This window comes from Necator americanus, chromosome V, assembly GCF_031761385.1.
Source record: "Necator americanus strain Aroian chromosome V, whole genome shotgun sequence".
Lineage (NCBI taxonomy): Eukaryota > Metazoa > Nematoda > Chromadorea > Rhabditida > Ancylostomatidae > Necator > Necator americanus.
In genome coordinates this window covers 33,610,696-33,631,210 of record NC_087375.1, presented here as the reverse complement: position 1 = coordinate 33,631,210, position 20,515 = coordinate 33,610,696, and the positions used below count along the sequence as shown (strand labels likewise).

Below are 20,515 nucleotides of genomic sequence, written 5' to 3'. Positions count from 1 at the left end.
TTACTGATTAATAAGCGATGAGCCGTTCTAAAGTGCCAATTTTTTTTCGGAAGAATCTGAGCAATATCCTATTCACCAAGGGACACTTCCCACGCATGAACTGAACGATTAAAAGAATCCATGAATTTTTTTTAAAACTTTTCATATGCAATTTAATAAGCAAACAGTACTCGCTACTCGAGTACATCTTCGGTTCCATTAGTGGTTTTTCTGCGCAGTTCGGAAATGATGTGAAATCAACGCCGTCATGAAAGCGTAACAGAAAATGTTTGAAATTGTGGAATCACGGTGAGAGAAAACGTCCCAGGGAATACTTTGAGAATTTATGTAGAAAAATTGGAAGTTCATTTTTGATCTTCGAAAAAATGAGAAGTGATTTGCAGGGCAGGTGTAGTGTAAAGGTTAGAGGTTCCGCTTCCTGCACGATCGATCGGAGGTTCGAATCCGACCTTCCATCCCTTTGGGGTCGATAAATTCGTACCAAACTTGTCTGGGGGATAAAAACACTGACTTGACACATCGGCCAGCCCTCGCAAGTCATTGTACAGGCCACTTAAACGTTCGTAAACCTCAAACAATTCATAAAGGTATCACTCCACGAATCTGGAGTGGTACGGATTTTCGGTGGACTATTCGTATACGGGATCGTAGATAATGGAGAGAATGGTGATTCCGTCCATCTCTTCCTAATTGCCGTAAAAAACGGCCCGAACGACACGGCTTCGAGCGATCTCCGGCGCGCTATTTTCTACAAGGAGTTCGATTGGAGCGCGCCAGCCTTGTGCGGCGCCGGATCTTCCGGACCGTTTTTTACGGCAATTAGGAAGAAATGGACAGAATCACCCTATTCTCCATAATCTACTGTCCCTTATAAAAATACTCCACCTGAAATCTGCACCACCTCAGATTCGTTGGTGATGCCTTTAATTGAAGTGAACGTGGGGGCGCATCCCAAGCGGATTGATTAACTCCAGAGACTTTATCCTTATATCCTTTAAGTGATTTGCGTGATCTGCATGAATTTCATAGTACATAGGTCTAGTTTTCAGGAAAAGTTGGAGGGTTAGGATTTCTATTTCTGTGTTTCGAAAATCTTTTACTATTCAATGGTAAATATTGCTTCTAGCGTTGATGTGTTCTCCGAGATAGCAATCATTTTCCATCTTCTCTATAATTAAATCGGCCTTATTTTCAAACACAGTTACTGAAAATAACAAATTCCTTCGCATGCTCTTTTGATTTATTTTCAACAATTTGCTCGACGCATGCAAGTAAAAGATGTTATCATTTTAAAAGGAAATAATCATGCGAATACCGGTTTTTCCAGACTTTTCCATAAAAAAACCTTCTGGTGTACCAATCCGCTTGGGATGCACCAACGCATTTAACTAAAATTCCGAATCGTTAATGTTTACGAACGAATGTCGTCCCAAACAATGATTTGCGAAGGCCAGCGAATGAATCCCAGTCAAGTGAGTTACAAGTTTATCGACTCCGGAAGAATGAATGTTTTGGTCGGCACTGGGGCGGTTCCAAACCGTCGATCGTACGCCCATAGCTGGACCTTTTACCGAGTGCGCGACACCCACCGTAACTTTGTACTATATTTTTAATTATATCCCAATATATGTGTTATTTTTAATTATATCTTCCCTGAAAATAAATACGATACTGAGTATTGCCCATGTTCGACTGTCTTTGAATCTCGGCATGTTGAAGCGTAGTTTCAAGTTTGAGTTTGCCTACCGTTTGGATGCTTTCTGTAGGGTGATGAGGCGCTTGAGAGGATAAATCACTAATGGCTTTGATTTTTCACGCTCTGTCGAAGGCGATAACGCCGAAAACTTAGCTGTTGTTTAATAAAGACGATCAATACCAATCTTGGCTACAGCTCAAGAAAATCAATTAAAAAATGCGACACTGGTTTCCTAGAAGTAGCAGGACCCGAAAATTGGCCATTGTCCATCTTTTTCCTCTTATTTAGTGTCCTCCACTTCATTTTCTGCTTCTCCACTACCGTTCCAACTTCTTCGTTCGTTCGTTCGTTTTACTTCCTTCATTTCCGCTTTTTCCCGCTTCCATTAGATCTCTCGGCGGTTGCTTATCACATTTAACGAGAGAAAAGGAATTCTACGCGGAACTAAGGCTTGAAAAGTTAAAAGTCCAAAGAAGGAGGTCTTTCTTCGATATCGCTTTCTCTATCAAAAAGCACGGGCAAAGAAAACCTAAATGTTACGCTTATAAATACACGAAGATTATTATTGTTGCTACAAATGTGGCTATAACTGAAATACAATAAGAAAGTTTTTTTAATGGCAGATATAAGAACTGCCAACTACAAACAGACTGTAACGTTCACCTTCTCTCAGCTTGTGAAACAAATTTCTTCGTTCCTTTTTCTAGAATTTTTGGCGCAAAAAGCGAAAAATCAATACGTCACTGGAGCAAAAAGGGGAAGATTTTGCTCAGTTCCAACATATATAAAGTTCGAAATACGTTGTCTTGATCTCGAAACCTTTTCCTATCCTCTAGGAGCTCCTTCAACTCTTTCCTCACTATGAAATAATTAATTTGTATGGGCTGTTCACGGGTTCCACAGAACCTTGAAAATTCCACAAAGGATTTTACCTTAACGGGAACAGACAGAAAAACTAAGAGAATTGACTAAATTCTTAGAAATTTATTGTACATTAAAGAGTGAAAAGAAACTTCGAGAACAAAGAAGGTAATCGAGATTTCGAACTCAGTTTGAAAAAAAGCTAGCATAAGAGGAAATTTTGCAGTCAATTAAATTTAGTAAAAATTTTAAAAATTTCAGGTGGCATTATGTGTGTGGATGATGCTTTTGAGCCATAAAATTATCTGCTTGCACTTCTGTTTACTGAGAAATCCATTCGATAAAAACTAATTTACGGAAAGCATTTTGATGTGCTATCTCAGGATTTAATTTGTTCACGTGGAATTGAGTTGAGCACATACTCTGGGAGAAGAAGCGCATACAAATTCATGTACACATTCATCGTTTTCCGTGCAAATTCATCATAGAGTTAACGAAATGCATCCACGAAGCACAAAGTGGTAACATTTTCCGCAACATAACCCCCAATCCCTTATTTTTAAATTAGAGCAGATATAGCGCAGTTGGTAAGAGGTGTGGCTGCGACTCCATGGTCGATGGTTCGGAACCACTCAGGAACGAACCAGGGATTTCATCCTTCCGAAGTCGGTAGGCTGTACCAGCTTTTCTGAAGGGATAGAACACCGATGTGATTCATCGATCGATTCATGTAGATCAAATTTCAAACGATTCTAAACTCGAAGGCGTTGGCGAACTCCCGCGAACTCTATCCTAAACTGTCAAGCCAAGTGAGTATAATTAAAGAACATTTGGATTCATTCCACTTCCAAATTTTATGAAAATAAGATTTAATTACGGTATCAATCGAATAAGCGCTTTTTTTGCTTTAACTACGTATTTTATTATTTTACTTTTATTATTATTTATTTTTATACTATTATTATTATTATTATCATTACTTATTTTTCTACCCTAGCTAAGTTGAGTAAAAAAAACCCTTATACTGGATTTTCTAAATCAGAGATCATGGAAAGAAGGACTATTCTCGGACATAATCCTGGGTAATCAACGAATGGAAGTTCCGCTGCACGTGACGTTTTTAGCCTGGGTAGTATTCGGTCTTGGTCTCTTGAATTCTAATTTTGTGTGGAATGTAGGAGGATAAACAACGTTTAACAGTGTATTCTGGCTATTTATAGATCCTTCAACCATGTAAATAACAACGACAGCTTCCGGGTACATAATAGAGATTAGTGAATTAAGGTCACAGGAAGTAAATATTTGCTAACTATAGATCAAGTGGTAAGATCTGGGATGAATCCTGATGGGAATTCTTTTAGGCTCTTTCTAAAAGTACACAGGTAGGAGTTTCAGTATAATTTTATAGGCTATACAGACTACGATGCTTAATCAATGAGCTATTTTTCCAACTGAAAAAAGGATCGAGTCCCAAGATTCCAAGTGCGTCATTAATTGCGTCATCACTTACGTAACGGAAAATGTATCTTTGTGAGTTGAATTCAAATTAGTTCAAAAAAAAATTTGAGAAAAATCACGTTGTTATCGGCGCGTAATTTGATTTTGAAGTGGAAACAAAGCAGAAGGGTACTCCACGGTTGAACTTTTAGGTCACCTCATAAATTCCCTTCCACTTTTCCTCTTTATTTGTTCTATTTATCATTTTTTTAATTATTTTTTTTATTCTTTTTAATTTAATTTTTTTTACCTTCTTCTCAAAAAGAATTATATTTCAACAAATATTGTGATGGGTGGATGAGTAATTGATGCGGCTTTTTTCAACTTTTTCTCCTCTTAAAAAATGGTGTTTGCTAATGTTTTAAAATTTTCTTGTATAAAAATATTCAGTTAACGAAAATGTTATTGAAAATCAAGTCTATATTCATCATTTTATGCTCTGCTACTTCGAGAAAAATTGAAATGCAACACAGCAGTTTCGCAATCGCAATCAATAGACATCGCAACATGATCTGAAACGTTCGATATCGATCGAGTGGATCACTGCTTATTTTGCCAAGAACTTGTGACTGGTGACTATGAATTTAAAAACCTGATGACAGTGGAAAGAAAAAAAAACTTTTGGAAGAACCCAATATTGAGCTAAATAGTTGTAGGGATATGAGAGAATTGCATTTTAGAGAAATCCCACCAGAAATGATCACAGGACATGAGATCTCTGGAATTCTTGCGCTTGCTAAATTCGAGATTAGCTAGATCTTTGCTGAAAACACGAAAAATCCAGTCCTCATCACGGGTTTGTACTTAAGAAAAGTGCGGATTTTCTTCTACTTTTCATAGATCATTAATCGATAATAACAGCTCATTTCTCAAAGAGTATGACTCAATTAAAAATAAATCTGTGAAGGCTGCAGTGAAATGGAAACATAGAGCGATTTATGAGTACCAAACACCAAACTTTAAAAATTTTGAGGTTTTTGAAGAAGGATAGGCGGTTCTGTAGGTACTCTGCGGTCAGCTCTCCGTGAAAAAAAAAGAAAAAAAGGGGAAAAAAGGAAAAAAAAAGAAATGTGATTGGCGAACAGAGATTAGTGCTCCAGGGAAAGAAAACTGATTTCAGGAATAGAATTGTTAAAATTTATTGGAGAGCTGTTATCCTCATAATAGTAGTATCTGCAGTGCTCATAGTGGTGGACGGAAATCGATCAATGTCAGATTTTGATCTTCCATTGAGATGAGTTACGGTAAACTCTTAAAGTCGACATTCTCTGTAAGAAATCTTGCATGGATGCAGTTCTCTAAAGCGAATAATGAAAAAAAATCTAGGAAGTAGGGTTGGTTCCTCTTGTAACAGCTTTAATACTACTCAACCCTTCGTTGGTATCAATTTTTCCAAAGAAATGCAACCTTATGACCTCATTTCGATCGACCACTGTTGTTTGGAACCCTGCAAGCACTGTTTGGAATCTCGAAGTGATGAAATTCTGGAATTAGATGTTTAAAGACGATTTTTCCACCACTGAACTGAGAATTGTGAAGTTTCTAAAGAATAACATCACTAAGTTAATAATTTATTATTATTATCATTATTTATTTCAATTTCTTGTGCCACTTTATTTTTTGTGCTTTTCTCTTAGTTTCCTAAGATTGAAATTAAACAGAATTCATTAGAAACTTCCTAAAATAGGTTGCGTAGAGTTGAGCAGCAAAACCAGTAATCACCTTTATATGCATCCTAGAAAAACCACAAAATTTTTATTTACTCATTTATTTATTTATTTATTTCACCGGTGCCATTCAAGTTGGGCCATTTGATGCAGGAAAAAAAATGATAACAACGTACCTCGTCAACTATAACAAATTCGCTACAGACTCTATTTTAAAAAAAAAAAACAGAAAAAAACGAAGTGAATATTTTGAAAATTAGCTGTAACAAAATCAAACATGTGACTGCAAAAGTTCAAAGGAAAGAAAAACTGAAATATTACGTAGTGTGTATTTGTATTTTACACACAAATGAGAAACCTATAAACCTACAAATCCAAGACCTATAAATGGAAAATTTTTCTATGGCTTCACTATTCAACTTTTTTTGGTATTTTGATGAAATATAAGTGGAATCCAAGACCTTGGACACCCTTCCATCTACAACTTGAGATTGTGTGAGGTTACAATAGTTGCTTTTTTTTGGTAAACTATTAGCTGATTTATATTTCGCTTGCTTTTCAGTGATTTGTCAGTTTCTGAATATTTTTCTGAGAAAGGAATCCAATGACATTAATTCTAATGACATTAAATCCAAATTTTCCACCCAAAGATAAGTTAGGGGCGAGCAACGGAGTCATCGCTCACGTCCCGTTGTTTGTTCACGTTTTGTTGTTTTTGTTGCTGTTTTTGTTTGTGTTTGTTTGTTGTTTGTTTACGGATACTATTGTTGTCGTAGTTCCAGATTTCGAAGTATACAAAAGCCTATTTGAAGAAAAAAAACCCTAGGAAGTGATTCTCTAAGTACATTATTTTAGAAATTATTGTTAATTAAATAATTATATTGTAATTAATATTAATTATTTGAAAAAAGAATATTTTAGAAAAATGAACGCTACGCCACAGTTCATATCGTTTTTAAAATTTCAAAGTTATATTTTAACTTCCACGTAGTGTTTAGGCTACGCATCAGCTATGCGTACTAAACAAAAAATCTGATAAGGAAATTTGTTAAATAAGGAAAATGCTGAGATTTTGTGTGGAAAATACTCAGTTAGGCAGAAAATTGTTCATAAAAAAACGTCGTTGATTGAGTCCGAATGTAATCAGAGGTGATTCAATTCACAGTGCATCTTTTACGTAACGCCAACCATACCACGTAATTCTAGGGAGCCAAGAATTTTATCTAAAGAGTTCTCTGTGGCTCACAGTCTTAATTTCTTTTTTTGTGTTGTTCATTATGATACTAGCTAGTAATGTTGGTAAGCCCTTCTGCCTGCCCCCCCCCCCACACCCCTTCGCCCAGGGTCCCTGACGGATTCCTCTGTCCGAGGTTAAACTGGTCACCCAAACCTCGGTTTCCGTTCATCTACTGTAGCGTTCTGAGTCTTTGAAAAGGATCTCGCGTGAGGACTTTTCACCTTCTTCAGCAGGAGAATGACTTGCCAACCCACTCCTTACGTTTTGAAGGGCCAGCCTTGTTGTGTAAAACATAGGCGGACTTCTAATGCGCTCTGTTCCATCTCCTTTTTGTTATAGTGCACATATGCAGGTATTTTTAAATAAATAGACAAATAAGGATTGAATTACAATAAATGACATTTGATATTGTCGGCATAAAAGTCATTTTATGATCCATTCCTCTACTTAAACACACTTTTCAGCATCGTATCAGGATTATTGTTTAGAAACCATCAAAAATTCTCCAGATGAATTTTGCATTCATCGTCTTTCAGACCTATCAAGTCGAGCTTCGGTTGATGGGGAACTTTTCTAGAACTGTACCGTTAAGCTGGGAAGAACTGAGTAGTTAAGAGATCGCCTCTTCCGCTGGGGCTGCTCTTCAGGCGTTAAGAAGGTTCATCCTTGCTACGTAATCCGATGACGTCGATGTTTCCTCCTAAGTGTGGAAGCAATGGTGAGATTCATCTGCTCGCAAAGGTTTACCAGATGATTTTCGTCGTCCGACGTTTGCTTAGCAGGGTGATACCATTTTCGAAGCGCATCGTATTGTTGTTCGCGGGCCATCCTTGCGTTCGCCTCTATTCCGAAAACTATCGCTGTCTTTATTTGGTTTATCAACGTATTGAGTTCATCATGGAAGTTCTTATTGTACTATTCAGCGGTTTCATTAGGAGTTTTCGCCGCAGTAGATAGAGAATTTTCAGTATTGATAATTGTTTCCTCTCTTATGCGTGTTTCCTGTAATCCAGCAAATGGTGCATGCAGATATTTTAGTAGTCTGTATAGAGCAGCTTGTTGAAGGTCAACCGACAGCGAATTGCGGTTTGTCATTACGAAGCTTAGGTTCATTCACAAAGATCTCATGTTCTCTTTAAGCATTTGACCTGATATATACTCTGACAGGGTGCTGGAGTTCAGACCTTTTAGAATATTCTGGAAATCTGTGCTATATAACAGAGCGGGTTATACGGCTCGGACGTTCGCAGGGCAATATATTCCGTTGGCTGTTTGCGTTTAGTGAATGCAGGACTACCGCAAGCAGGTAGCGTTCAGACGGTATCAGATAGGAGACCTAAAGAGAAAAATAAGGATGGAGTTATCGAAGATCAAGGTTCGCGGCCGATCCAATGTAAACGAGAATGGACCCACTGCAATTGATCTAGAAGAGACCAGTAACTCTGCGAGGTCTCGAACTATCATGTATTTCGTTTTACAGTTGTGTACACAATAATGACAGCACAACTTTTTATCTTCCCACCCTCAACGATGGCATTCGGCAGGGGAGGAATGTCAATCCCGTAAATCATGAAACGTGCATTCGATCGCATCGACCACCTTAGGGACGACATTAGTCTTCTGATCATTCCCGATCTTAATGTATCCTGTCTGGGACCAAAGAGACACATGAAATAAGTCAAAAAGTGATAGATGTTAACAGGAAACTAATCCGCTACCGTGCCCAACCGAAAGCGGGACACATGACTTCACGTGACTGTTGAGCTGTTAGGTATTCAGAAATTTGGTGTAATTCCATGGTGTAAGTTTAGATTGATGGGAAACTCGATAGTTACCAGTCGCTATCGTGCGGTTTTTCAGTGCGGTCATTTTCCGTGTCTACCCAGCACCCTTAGTGCGACTGTTGAGCAGAAATCCGAACGATTATGAATTTTTGAACCAGCAAAATACTGCAAAAAAATCTTCCAGGGTTCAGCAGGAGTGGTTTACAAGCCGGTATCACAAACTCCTAACTTAAACTTATCCAGAATCTTGGAGGTGAATCCTTACAATTAAGCAGTTCTCCACAGAACTAGTTTAGAACTCCCCTCACTTTTCGTAGTAGAACTCTCAACATTCCGAAGAATGTTCCTCCGACTTTTGGAGAATTTTTTCATTTGACCCTTCATCTTCGGAGTGATGCAGGAATTTTGTCAATTTCTCTTCTCCGTTTGTTTTTCGACATGTTTTGAGAAGCAACTTTCTGGATGAGCTCTAACCTTAATAGTTCTCCCTTCCTTCTGTGGAAGTTTTTCTGAGAAGTTAGTTGTAGACTCAACTATAGAGTTTGCTAAGAATTTAGTGCATTACGGCCAAATAATAATGTTCATCATGGAATCTGTTGTACAGGATCTCCCGGCTTCACAATTCCCGTCACCCTTGGAGGTTCGATTGTGAATCGAATAGTTTCATCCGTGAAAGGAGGAATAGTAATGATTGACCTTGGACGACAAGCGGCCTTCGGGCAGCTGGAAAACAAAAAGTTGATCTTTTGATGGAAAACACCAGAAAAAAAAAGACGTACCAATAATTTGGTGAAGACACAAGCACACATTTGTAAAAGGCTAAACATGGCAATAAGCATGACGTGTCACATTCTAAAATTTAAATCTTGCGATATGGAATCTCTACGAATCGTGAGAATTCGAACCTTGTTGAACACATCGAGGAAAAGCTCGACAGCCAACGCAATCATCAGGCACCAGCATCACACATTTGTAGCCGGGAGCGCAACGAACGGTTGCGCAAGAAAGAAGTGGAATGATGGCTGAAATATGGAAGATGCAGCTGCCACTCAGTTCCCCGGGGGTTTCGAGTTTCAGTTCGAGCAAATTAGAATTCGGGAAGATAAGGCATTTTAAAACAAAAAAGCAAAGTAATGCAGTAGGGATCCCAACTCATAGCAGGAAGTTGCGTACCATCTTTGAATTGTGTTCGTCGGGCACGCACATAGAATCATTCTTTAGTATTTTGCAGCTATGATCATGTTCTGTGTTCTATTTACAAATTCTTTTAAATTTATACGTTATAATAAATTATCATTTGAGTGGATTAGTGCATCTAAGTGGATTATGTGCAAGACGGTATTCTGGGGATGAAAAAGCAATTACTGCAGTCCCTCACTTTAATTCAAGAGTACTTGTTCCTAACCTATGACTCTATTATTCACTTTACAATCACAAGCAGACACAATTAGACTACGATCAGCATGACCATTCTTGCAATTACGTCAGTACAACAATGCTTCGTTTACATCCCTCTTGGATCTTTATGGTTGGATATGGAGTAGACAAAAAGTTTCTGGATTATTGATAATCATTTATGGATCATTCTAAGAATCGAGGGCGTTTGCTGTCGTTTACTTTTCCTTTACTTGGCAAAAAAAGGAAGAAACAATTAACAAATTTCCCTTCTCGGCACTTTTCAATTGAAAATAGTAATGCTATGGGTATATAAAATAATGTAAGCAGAAAGTTGCGTAGTAGATTATTGCAATGTAATACATCAGATAAAATTTTCAGTGTTCTCAATTTCTTGCTCTACAACCTGAGAGGTAGCTGAGGTTTCAACTTACACAAGTCTTCGGAATCTGCCTCGACGTCGCTCATCAAAATTGCGCCCAAGATACACTAAAATTGAAAAGATTAAAGAGTGATTTTTCTAAGTATTTCTTTAGTAACGAGACCTACCAACACAATAATCATCTTCTGAAACTTGATTGCAACAATGTCTACTGATATCTTCCAGATCTGAGCATATATAGGCAACAACGTTGGATTTGATTTCCATATTTTCGTTTTCCACACCATTCTTGTTTCTGTGACGGAGACGAGAGATTATGTTTTAATCAGAAATCACATGAGTTCCATGGGGCAAAATTAAAGCAACTTCGATCAGAAATTACGTAAATCCATGCAGAATAACACGATATTTGCACATTTTCCAGAGCTTAGTCTTCGCTTATTCAGTCACATCAGGGTGTCGTTGTCAACAAGGAAATGATTTTGAAATGCAAAGCCATTGCAAGTTGTGATTTATGGGAGCATAATCAGTTCTAAGTAATTTAACTTCTCCCGAATACTGCTCTTGATCTCGTGATTTTCAGAGACCCTCTACCAATTTCTCAGCCATGTGTTGTCTACGATAACGTCGCAATCAATCCCTAACCGAATTGTGGAAAGAGATATGGTAGTCTTATGTGTTTCTTCGATTTTACAAGCGTTTAATTTGCTATATCTTTGCTGCGTTACAACGATTATATAATCATGAATATCAATCAATACTCTCATACTGTAATGCTCCACTCACTAGCAGCGTTGTTGAACAAAAACGGGATTCGCACCTCTTCCCTTCGTGAGCTAAAGATAATAAGATAATTTTCACATGAGGCTTCTTTGGTCTTCAAATCAGCGCAAATATCCTCAGTGGTGAAAAGTGAAGTGGTCTTGAGGAATAATTTGTTGCTTTTTTGAGTTAAAAGCAGTGAAATAAAAGGATAAAGGATAAAGTTTCTGGCGTTAATCAATCCGCTTGGGATGCGCCCCCACGTTCACTTCAATTCAGAATCGTTTGAGGTTTACGAACGTGTATCTGGCCTATACAATGACTTGCGGTGGCTAGCCGATGTGTCAAGTCAGTGCTTTTATCCTCCCAGACAAGTCTGGTACCAGTTTATCGACCCCGGAGGGATGAAAGGCTTGGTGAGCACTAGGGCGGATTCGAACCTCCGATCGATCGTGCAGGAAGCGGAACCTCTAACCGCTACACCACACCCGCCCGGTGAAAAGTGAAATACACTGAGAAAATGTTCTGTGTCCTAAATAGGAAAATTCTCACTCAACAATACTTCTGTGTTTCACTCTCTTAATCTAAGGAAATAAGAGTGTAAGAGAATGGAAGAAGATGTTATAATGTGATGAAAGTCACAAGCTGACCTCTGACGGTGAGCTTGCCTCTGAAGATCCTTCAACGTTCAAGGTAAGACCTATCATAAGCTGCGTAGGAGGCCTCACAGACAGGATCGCTCGGTTCTTAAACACAGTGCTGGTGCAGCTGCTGAAATTTGTACAGGCTCACCTTACGAACACTCATATGCTTTTGGACCATTCAAAGGCATCATCCCACGAATCTGAGGTGGTACGGATTTCAGGTGGAGTATTCGTATACGGGATGGGAGACTACGGAGAAGGGGGTGATTCAGTCCATTTCTTCCCAAATGCCCTAAAAAACGGCCCGGAAGACACGGCTTCAGGCGTTTTGGGGCAATATTTTGTACAAGGAGTTCGACTGGAGCGCGCCAGCCTTGTGCGGCGCCGCATCTTCCGGGCCGTTTTTTACGGCAATTACGAAGAAATGGACGAAATCACCCCCCTCTCCATAGTCTCCCATCCCGTATACGAATACTCCACCTGAAATCTGCACCACCTCAAATTCGTGGGGTGATTCCTTTAAGCAAAACGCATAAAACGCTTACCATTTCTCAACCTCCAAGTGTATATTTCGCCCAGGGTCCCTAAAGGATTCCTCCGTACGAGGTTAAGTTGGTCACCCAAACCTATCATCTGCTGTAGCGTTCTGAGTCTGGGCAAAGGATCTCGCGTGAGGACTTTTCACCTTCTTTAGCAGGAGAATGACTTGCCAACCCACTCCTTACGTTTTGAAGGGCCAGTATTGTTGTGTAAAACTTAGGCGGACTTCTAATGCGCTCTGTTCCATCTTATTTTTGTTATATGGCACACCTGTATGTGTTTTCAAATAAATGAATAAATAAGGATTGAATTACAATAAATGACATTTCATATCATCGGTATAAAAATCATTTCATGATACATTGTTCTACTCAAACACACTTTTCTGTACCGTTTCAGGATAATTGTTTAGAAACCATTAAAAATTCTTCAGATAAAATTTGCATTCATTGTCGTTCAGACCTATCAAGTCGAGCTTCGACTGATGGGGAAGTTTTTTGGAACCGTATCGTTAAGCTGGGAAAAACTGAGTAGTTCAAAGATCGCTTCTTCCGCTGGCGCTGCTCTTCATGCGTTAAGAAGGTTCACCTTTCCCCACGTAAGTTGATTCCTCTTAATTGTGGAAGCAATGGTGAGGTTCATTTGCTCGCAAGGGTTTACCAGACGATTTCCGTTGCCCGACTTAGGCTTAGGCTTAGGCTTAGGCTTGCTCGCAGGGTGGATTTTCACAATCAAGCAGTTCTCTACAGAACTTGTTTAGAACTCCCCTCACGTTTCGTAGTAGATCTCTCAACATTCCGAAGAATGTTCCTCCGACTTTTGGAGAATTTTTCCATTCGAGCTTTCATCTTCGGAGCGATGCAGGAATTTTGTCAATTTGTCTTCTCCGTTTACTTTTCGACATGTTTTGAGTAGCAACTTTTTGGATGAACTCTAACGTTAACAGTTCTCCCTTACTTCTGTATTGAGAGGTTTGTTGTTCGTAGACTTAACCATAGAGTTTGCAGAGAATTTAGTGCATTATGGCCAAATAATAATGTTCATCATGGAATCTCTTCTACAGGATCTCCCGGCTTCACAATTCCTGTCACCATAGGAGGTTCGATTGTGAATCGAATAGTCTCATCCGTTGGAGGAGAAATGGTAATGATTTGCCTTGGACGACAAGCGGCCTTAGGGCAGCTGGAAAACTAAAATTTGATCTTTTCATGGAAAACACCAGAAAAAAACATACCAATCAGTTGGTGTAGAAACAAGCACACATGTGGAAAAGACGGGACACGGCAATACACATGACGTGTTACATTCTAAAATTTACATCTTGCGACATGGAATCTCAACGAACCGTGAGAATTCGAACCTTGTTGAACACATCGAGGAAAAGCTCGACAGCCAACGCAATCATCAGGCACCAGCATAACACATTTGTAGCCAGGAGCGCAAAGGATGTTTGCGCAAGAAAGAAGTGGAATGATAGCTGAAAGATGGTTAGCAGCTGTTACTCAGTTCGCTGAGGGCGAGTAAATTAGAATTCGGCAAGGTAAGGCATTCTAAAACGAAAAAGCATAGTGCTGCAGTCGAGATCTCAACTCATAACAGGAAGTTGCGTATTCTCTTTGAATTGTGTTCGTCGAGAAAGCATATAGAAGCATTCCTTAGTATTTTGCAGCTATGATTACAAAGAGACGCGATTTGGCCAGAGTGAGTTCGACCAGTCTCGCGATCACATCAGTACACCTATGCTTTGTTTATATCCGGCCTGGATCCTCATTTAAGAATTTAGAGTTATTAAACAGCTTCATCGATCATTCTATTAATCGAAGGCCTATCGTTTACTTTTCCTTTACATGGCAAAAGAAGGCAGAAACAATCAACACTTTTTGATTGAAAGTAGTAGTACTATAGGAATATGAAATAATGTAAGCAGAAAGTTGCGTAGCAGATTATTGCAATGTAATACATCAGATCAAATTTTCGGTGTTCTCAATTTCTTGCTCTACAACCTGAGAGGTAGCTGAGGTTTCAACTTACACAAGTCTTCGGTATACGCCTCGACCTCGTTCATCAAAATTACGCCCAAGATACACTAAAATCAAAAAGATTAAAGAGTGATTCTTCTATTCAGTGGAGGTATTTCTTTAGTAACGAGACCTACCAACACAACAATCATCTTTTGAAACTTGATTGCAGCAATGTCTGCTGATATCTTCCGGATCTGAGCATATATAGGCAACAACGTTGGATTTGATTTCCATATTTTCGTTTTCCATACCATGCTTGTTTCTGTGACGGAGACGAGAGATCATGTTTTAATCGAAAATCACATGTGTTCCATGGGGCAAAATTAAAGCAACTTCGATCAGAAATTACGTAAATCCATGCAGAATAACAGGATATTTGCACATTTTCCAGAACTTAGTTTCCCCTTATTCAGTCACATCATGATGCCACTGTCAACAACAAAATGATTTTGAAATGCAAAGCCATTGCAAGTTGTGATTTACGGGAGCATAATCAGTTCTAAGTAATTTAACTTCTCCTAAATACTGCTCTTGATCTCGTGATATTCAGAGACCCTCTACCAATTTCTTAGCCATGTGTTGTCTACCATAATGTCGCAATCAATCCCTTGCCGAATTATGGAAAGAGATATGGTAGCCTTATGCTGAGGTGGCACGGATTTCAGGTGGAGTATTCGTATACGGGATGGGAGACTATGGTGAGGGGGGTGATTCCGTCCATTTCTTCCTAATTGCCGCAAAAAACGGCCCGGAAGATACGGCTTAAGGCGTTCTGGCGCACTATTTTCCACATTGACTTCGACTAGAGCGCGGCAGCCTTGTGCGGCGCCGCATCTTCCGGGCCGTTTTTTACGGCCATTAGGGAGAAATGGACGGAATCACCCCCCTCTTCATAGTCTCCCATCCCGTATACGAATACTCCACCTGAAATCCGCACCACCTCAGATTGGTGGGGTGATGCCTTTAAAGAGAAGTGAAAAACATTGATAAAATGTTATGTATGTTATGTGACTTCTGTGTTTCACTTTTTTAATGTAAGGAAGTAACAGTGTAAGAGAATGGAATAAGATGTTATAATGTAATAGAAAGTCACAAGCTGACCTCTGACGGTGAGTTTGCCTCTGAAGATCCTTCAACGTTCAAAGTAAGACCCATCATAGGTAGCGGTAAGGTAGCGTAGGAGGCCTCACAGATAGGATTGCTCGGTTCTTAAACACAGTGCTGGTGCAGCTGCTGAAATTTATACAGGCTCACCTTACGAACACTCATATGTTTTTGGACCACTTAAAGGCATCACCCCACGAATCTGAGGTGGTGCAGATTTCAGGTGGAGTATTCGTATACGGGATGGGAGACTACGGAGAGGAAGGTGATTCCGTCCATTTCTTCCTAATTGCTGTAAAAAACGGCCCGGAAGATGCGGCGCCGCACAAGACTGGCGCGCTCCAATCGAACCTCCTGTACAAAATGGTGCGCCAAAACGAATGAAGCCGTATCTTCCGGGCCGTTTTTTACGGCAATTAGGAAGAAATGGACGGAATCACCCCTCTCTCCGTAGTCTCCCATCCTGTATACGAATACTCCACATGAAATCTGCACCACTTCAGATTCGTGGGGTGATGCCTTTAAGGAAAACGCATAAAACAGTTACCCTTTTTCCAAATGCATATTTCAAACAGAACGCACAGGACAAATTGGTACCGAGTAACAAGAATATCCTAGTTCACCATCTTTCTGCTCATACCACACAAGTTAGTAGTTCGGTAGTACGAAATGTGTTTCGCACAGCCACCTCCTTTTCCACTGGAAGAGATGAGAGACAAGAATGTGTCAAGCTTGTTAGGAAAATTGCGGTCACTAACAGCTATAGACCAATGTGGCCTAAGAGTAAAAGAGCGCAAATCCTAAACGAAGCTGGTATGTAGAAAGTACCCTTCTGTGTACCGTCCATTTCCGAAGAGGTTCGCGCTGCCATCCGACGGTATCTGAGGAAGACTAATCTTTTCTCTCAATCAAAGGAAGAATCTGTTGCTGTCGTGAAGGTCCCACTAGCAAGCAAAGGCTCATTCGTAGTCGCCTACAATCGCCTAGTTTGCATTACGCCGAAGTGCAAAATATGTGCGGATAACATAGAGTGCGAATGATTGAGTTCCTGTGTTGTTGATCTGATTTCCTGTGTGCAGCGTGGTGACGAATACATAGGAGAAACGGCTAGACAACTATGAATGCGGGTCAAAGAACACCTGGACGGCAAAAGGAAATCATCCCACTCCTCTGCATTAGGTGGTCACAGGCTACGGCACCGTAACGGAGAAGATTTTGAAATTAAGAGCACGATAAGCACAAACTTAGTATTGCGACGCTCTGGAAACATTTTGGATCCACTCGAAAGGTCCAAAGATGAATCGCAAAGAGGAATGCCTCTGCATTACGCCGGAACTCGCTTCCTATTCAATGCTGATATTTGATTGCACTAGTCACCTCACCATAAGTGCCTAGCAGTGGCAAGTTTGATCCTAATGTGCGATGTTTTTTCTATTTATGTATACTATGAGACTCAACAATAAGCTTAGGAGTTTCTTTGGTGAGCGAATTGTGCGTTTGATCGTATAAATCACGCTCGACTTCACTCTTTCAAGCTCCGAAGAAGGCGATGTTGTCGAAACATTACCCACGACCAACGGATAATAACAACCTCGTGTTCGGCTCAATTAAAAAAACCAACTGCTGAAAAATCACCATGCTGGGGTTTATTCAAAGTCGTACATGGAATTTTTGGATATTTCTCCGAGTGAGGAATCCAATGATACACAAAATCCAGATTTTCCACCCAAAGCGACGGAGTCTCTCCATCACTCACTGTGTGCCCCGTTGTTTGTTCAATGTTTACGGATAGTATTGTAGCCGTAGTTCCAGATTTCGAATTATGCAAAGTCCATTTGAGAAAAGATGCGTGAAATGTCAGGTTTTTTTTTGTTGCGTTTCTTTAGAAATTGGAATAAGATCAACGGGACAGTTTATATCATTTTTAAAATATCAAAATAACATTAAACTTCCGGCTAGTGTTTAGGCTACCCATTAGCTGCACGTACTAGTCAACGCATTTGATGAAGAAATTTGCTGGATAAAAAAATTGTCGAGATTGTGTCCGCAAAAATGCTCACTGAAGCAGAAAATTTCTCACAAAAAAAGATCCTTGATTGAATCCACAACGTAATCAGAGGTGATTCAATCCACAGTGCATCTTTTACGTAATGTCGCTATCATCCCATGTAATTCTAGGGAGCCAAGAAATTTATCCGAAGAGTTCTCAATGGTTTTCGGGGTAATAATCCTGAAACGCTACAGAAAAATATATTTGAGTAGAGAGCAACGGCAAAGATATAAAATCATATTTATTGTATTTCAATCCTTATGTGGACACCACTAAAACACTGGAATATTAATAATGTTAAGTAATCGAAAAAAAAACCTTGCAAAATCATGCACGACTAGACATCTCCAATAAAAACAAATGAAAAGAAAAGGAAATAGGATAAATAGAAAATAGGTGAAGCGGGAGCAGGTAGTTTTTTGCTGATTTATGACACATTACTAGAATTCATATGTTGTCTGATTGCTTGTTCTTCTTCTCGTGGTCATATTTTAAGGATATTTTGATGGCTCACTTTTTTGTGCATAAAGCATTTGCGAAAATTGCAATAGATAAAATTCTCGACAAGCCAGTGAAAGAAGCTGCCCAGTGATTTTGCACGGAAAACAGTTTGAAACTGCCTTACACCAACTAAGTGGTTCTTTCCTACAGGCCAAAATAGATTGGTCTCAGATTTGTTCGGAATCGTAGAATCCCTGCCTTGGCACATCCGTGTTGACATAACTTCTCCACTAGGTTAACTGAGGAACTTAGCACCCTGCAAATACGAATCCTTAGTTATCCAGCTTTCTTTCTGGAAAATGCGCGCATTTGATTTGCTTCAAAATCACCCCTTCGAAACTACGTTCAATAGGATTCCCCCGTATGTTTTGCCATTTTTTGAACGTTTTGAGATTTTTGAAGATTATAAAGTGTTTCTTGAATTGTGAAACAACAAATAAATAGCTGCATTAAAGCGCCCGCTTGAAAACATTCCACAGCAACTTATTACTGCATTGGGTGCAAAAGACATTAGCAGCGAGTGGTTTCGATCCACCGACCTCTGGGTTATGGGCCCAGCACGCTTCCACTGCGCCACGCTGCTGCACTATGATGCACTGCACGAAGTATCTACATAACCAGTACTCTCTGGACTATTAGGGCTCTATTCCTCATGTTTCACTCTAGAAATTTACTTAAGTGTTTTTTTGTCATTTTTTGTTGTTGTTGTTTTTTGTCATTGTCATTCATGTTTAACATCACTGCATTTTCAAGTGGTGCAGCGGTAGATCTCAAACGTGGTCCTTTGTTTCATAAGATATTTTATATCCTGAGCTATCGTTAAGATTTCTAATCTATTAATATCACTTAACGATTAACTGTGAACTTTTATTCTGTGCCAAGTACCGTACTCCCAAAATCCAACAAACGGGACTAAGAGACGAGACTTTCCATAATTCAGACAATCGTTTTGTCATCGGCGCTTGTTTGTGACGAAAAACTCCCGACCGCCATCTGAGTGTATTGATCGTGCGGCGCCGGACGGAATTTCGTTCGTCGCCCTTCTAATATTTCATATAGGATTCATCCAAAGATCCAACCATTTATTACATCGTTTGGAATTTTCTTCCATAACTTTCTCCACCTCGAAAAATTCCTTCCTCTCTGTGGAAGTGGATTTTTTCCCCATTTTCTTCACATTGCCATAACTTTGTTCTTTTGAGGATTTCGATTGTTTCCATTATTCTTCGCGTTCTATTCTTTCCAACTCATCGTGAGGTTTTGCCAAATTGCTCAGCACACTTGAGTCTTCCGTTTTTTTCGCTTCTTTTCCGGAAAGTGCATGCTCGTTTCGATGTCTGCGTTTCTAACGTAGGAAAACTCTCTACCATGTAATCTTATCTCTCACTACTCTCATCACCGATCTGCCGAAAGCCAGCTCACAGAATTATTTTCCTTTTTCTTAGTTTTTTTTTTGGAGCAGAAATATCTCCTATCAATTTTAGAAAGAATTTCATTCACCCACTACCAGGACTGATCTATTTTGCCAAAAAAAAAATTGCAAGAAATTTCGCTAAAAGTTCCGAAAGAAAAAGGAGTGGAACAATTGGCTCAATAGATTGCAAAAGTGCAATTGCCAGTCATTTAATGGAGACGTCCGAAGGGTGCACGGATCTGTCCACGCTATTTTCCATTTCTAACTTGGATCGTCATTGTTTTGAAGAAAGGGGAAAGCCAGTTTTCACATTACTTCCTTTTGTTGTCTTTTCTAACTGATTTTTCTATTGAAATAAGAGTGAAATGCTTTGAAGCCTAGTTTTCTTTCAAAAATAATCGCTTCGTGAATGTTTTCGCGATTCCAGGACATCTCATCCTAACGACATACATTTTTTTGCTTGTAAGCTTGAACCAAGGTAAATATGCAAACATTTCGAGACAAGGCGAAGAGGATGACAGTATTTCTTATTGTTTCATTGGAAAACGAAGCGACAAGGACTTGAACAAATCCATCAAGGTGTTCAATGGTGCGACGACACGAATATGGCGTCAACGTAAAGTAAAAATGACCGTATCCCGGATATTGATCCGGTTTCGATCCTTTTTGGTCCATTGATCTCTACAATCTATTCGATTCAACTGTAACTTCGTTCTTCTCCTATGGGAAGCAGCTTCTTTAAGCGTTTCCCATGTGATCTTCTTGAAACCCGTACAGATATGTAGGCGGTGTCGTCAAATACGCACCATTGCACAGTTGAGTGAGGTCGTTGCTGATGTTTTTGCATCCATAATCAAGGTCACAACAAAAACTGCATACATATGATTGTCCTGAACCTGACGTTCGCAGGATTTTTTCGCATAACATCACCTCATGTTTTTAAAGGTGATCACTTTTTGT

General features: G+C 39.4%; 2 protein-coding genes across 2 annotated transcripts; both read right to left on the bottom strand.

Moving 5' to 3' along the window:
- Positions 1–9,326: 9,326 nt before the first annotated feature.
- Positions 9,327–10,701, bottom strand: RB195_016034 (uncharacterized protein; the record flags this gene model as incomplete). Its single annotated transcript, XM_064207006.1, has 5 exons — positions 9,327–9,465; positions 9,522–9,594; positions 9,648–9,764; positions 10,572–10,626; positions 10,687–10,701. 5 exons carry the CDS (start codon positions 10,699–10,701, stop codon positions 9,327–9,329), a joined length of 399 nt encoding a protein of 132 aa, XP_064062887.1.
- A 2,807-nt stretch (positions 10,702–13,508) lies between these two features.
- On the bottom strand, positions 13,509–14,740 carry RB195_016033 (uncharacterized protein; the record flags this gene model as incomplete). Its single annotated transcript, XM_013436232.2, has 5 exons — positions 13,509–13,647; positions 13,700–13,772; positions 13,826–13,942; positions 14,497–14,551; positions 14,621–14,740. 5 exons carry the CDS (start codon positions 14,738–14,740, stop codon positions 13,509–13,511), a joined length of 504 nt encoding a protein of 167 aa, XP_013291686.2.
- Positions 14,741–20,515: the final 5,775 nt, after the last annotated feature.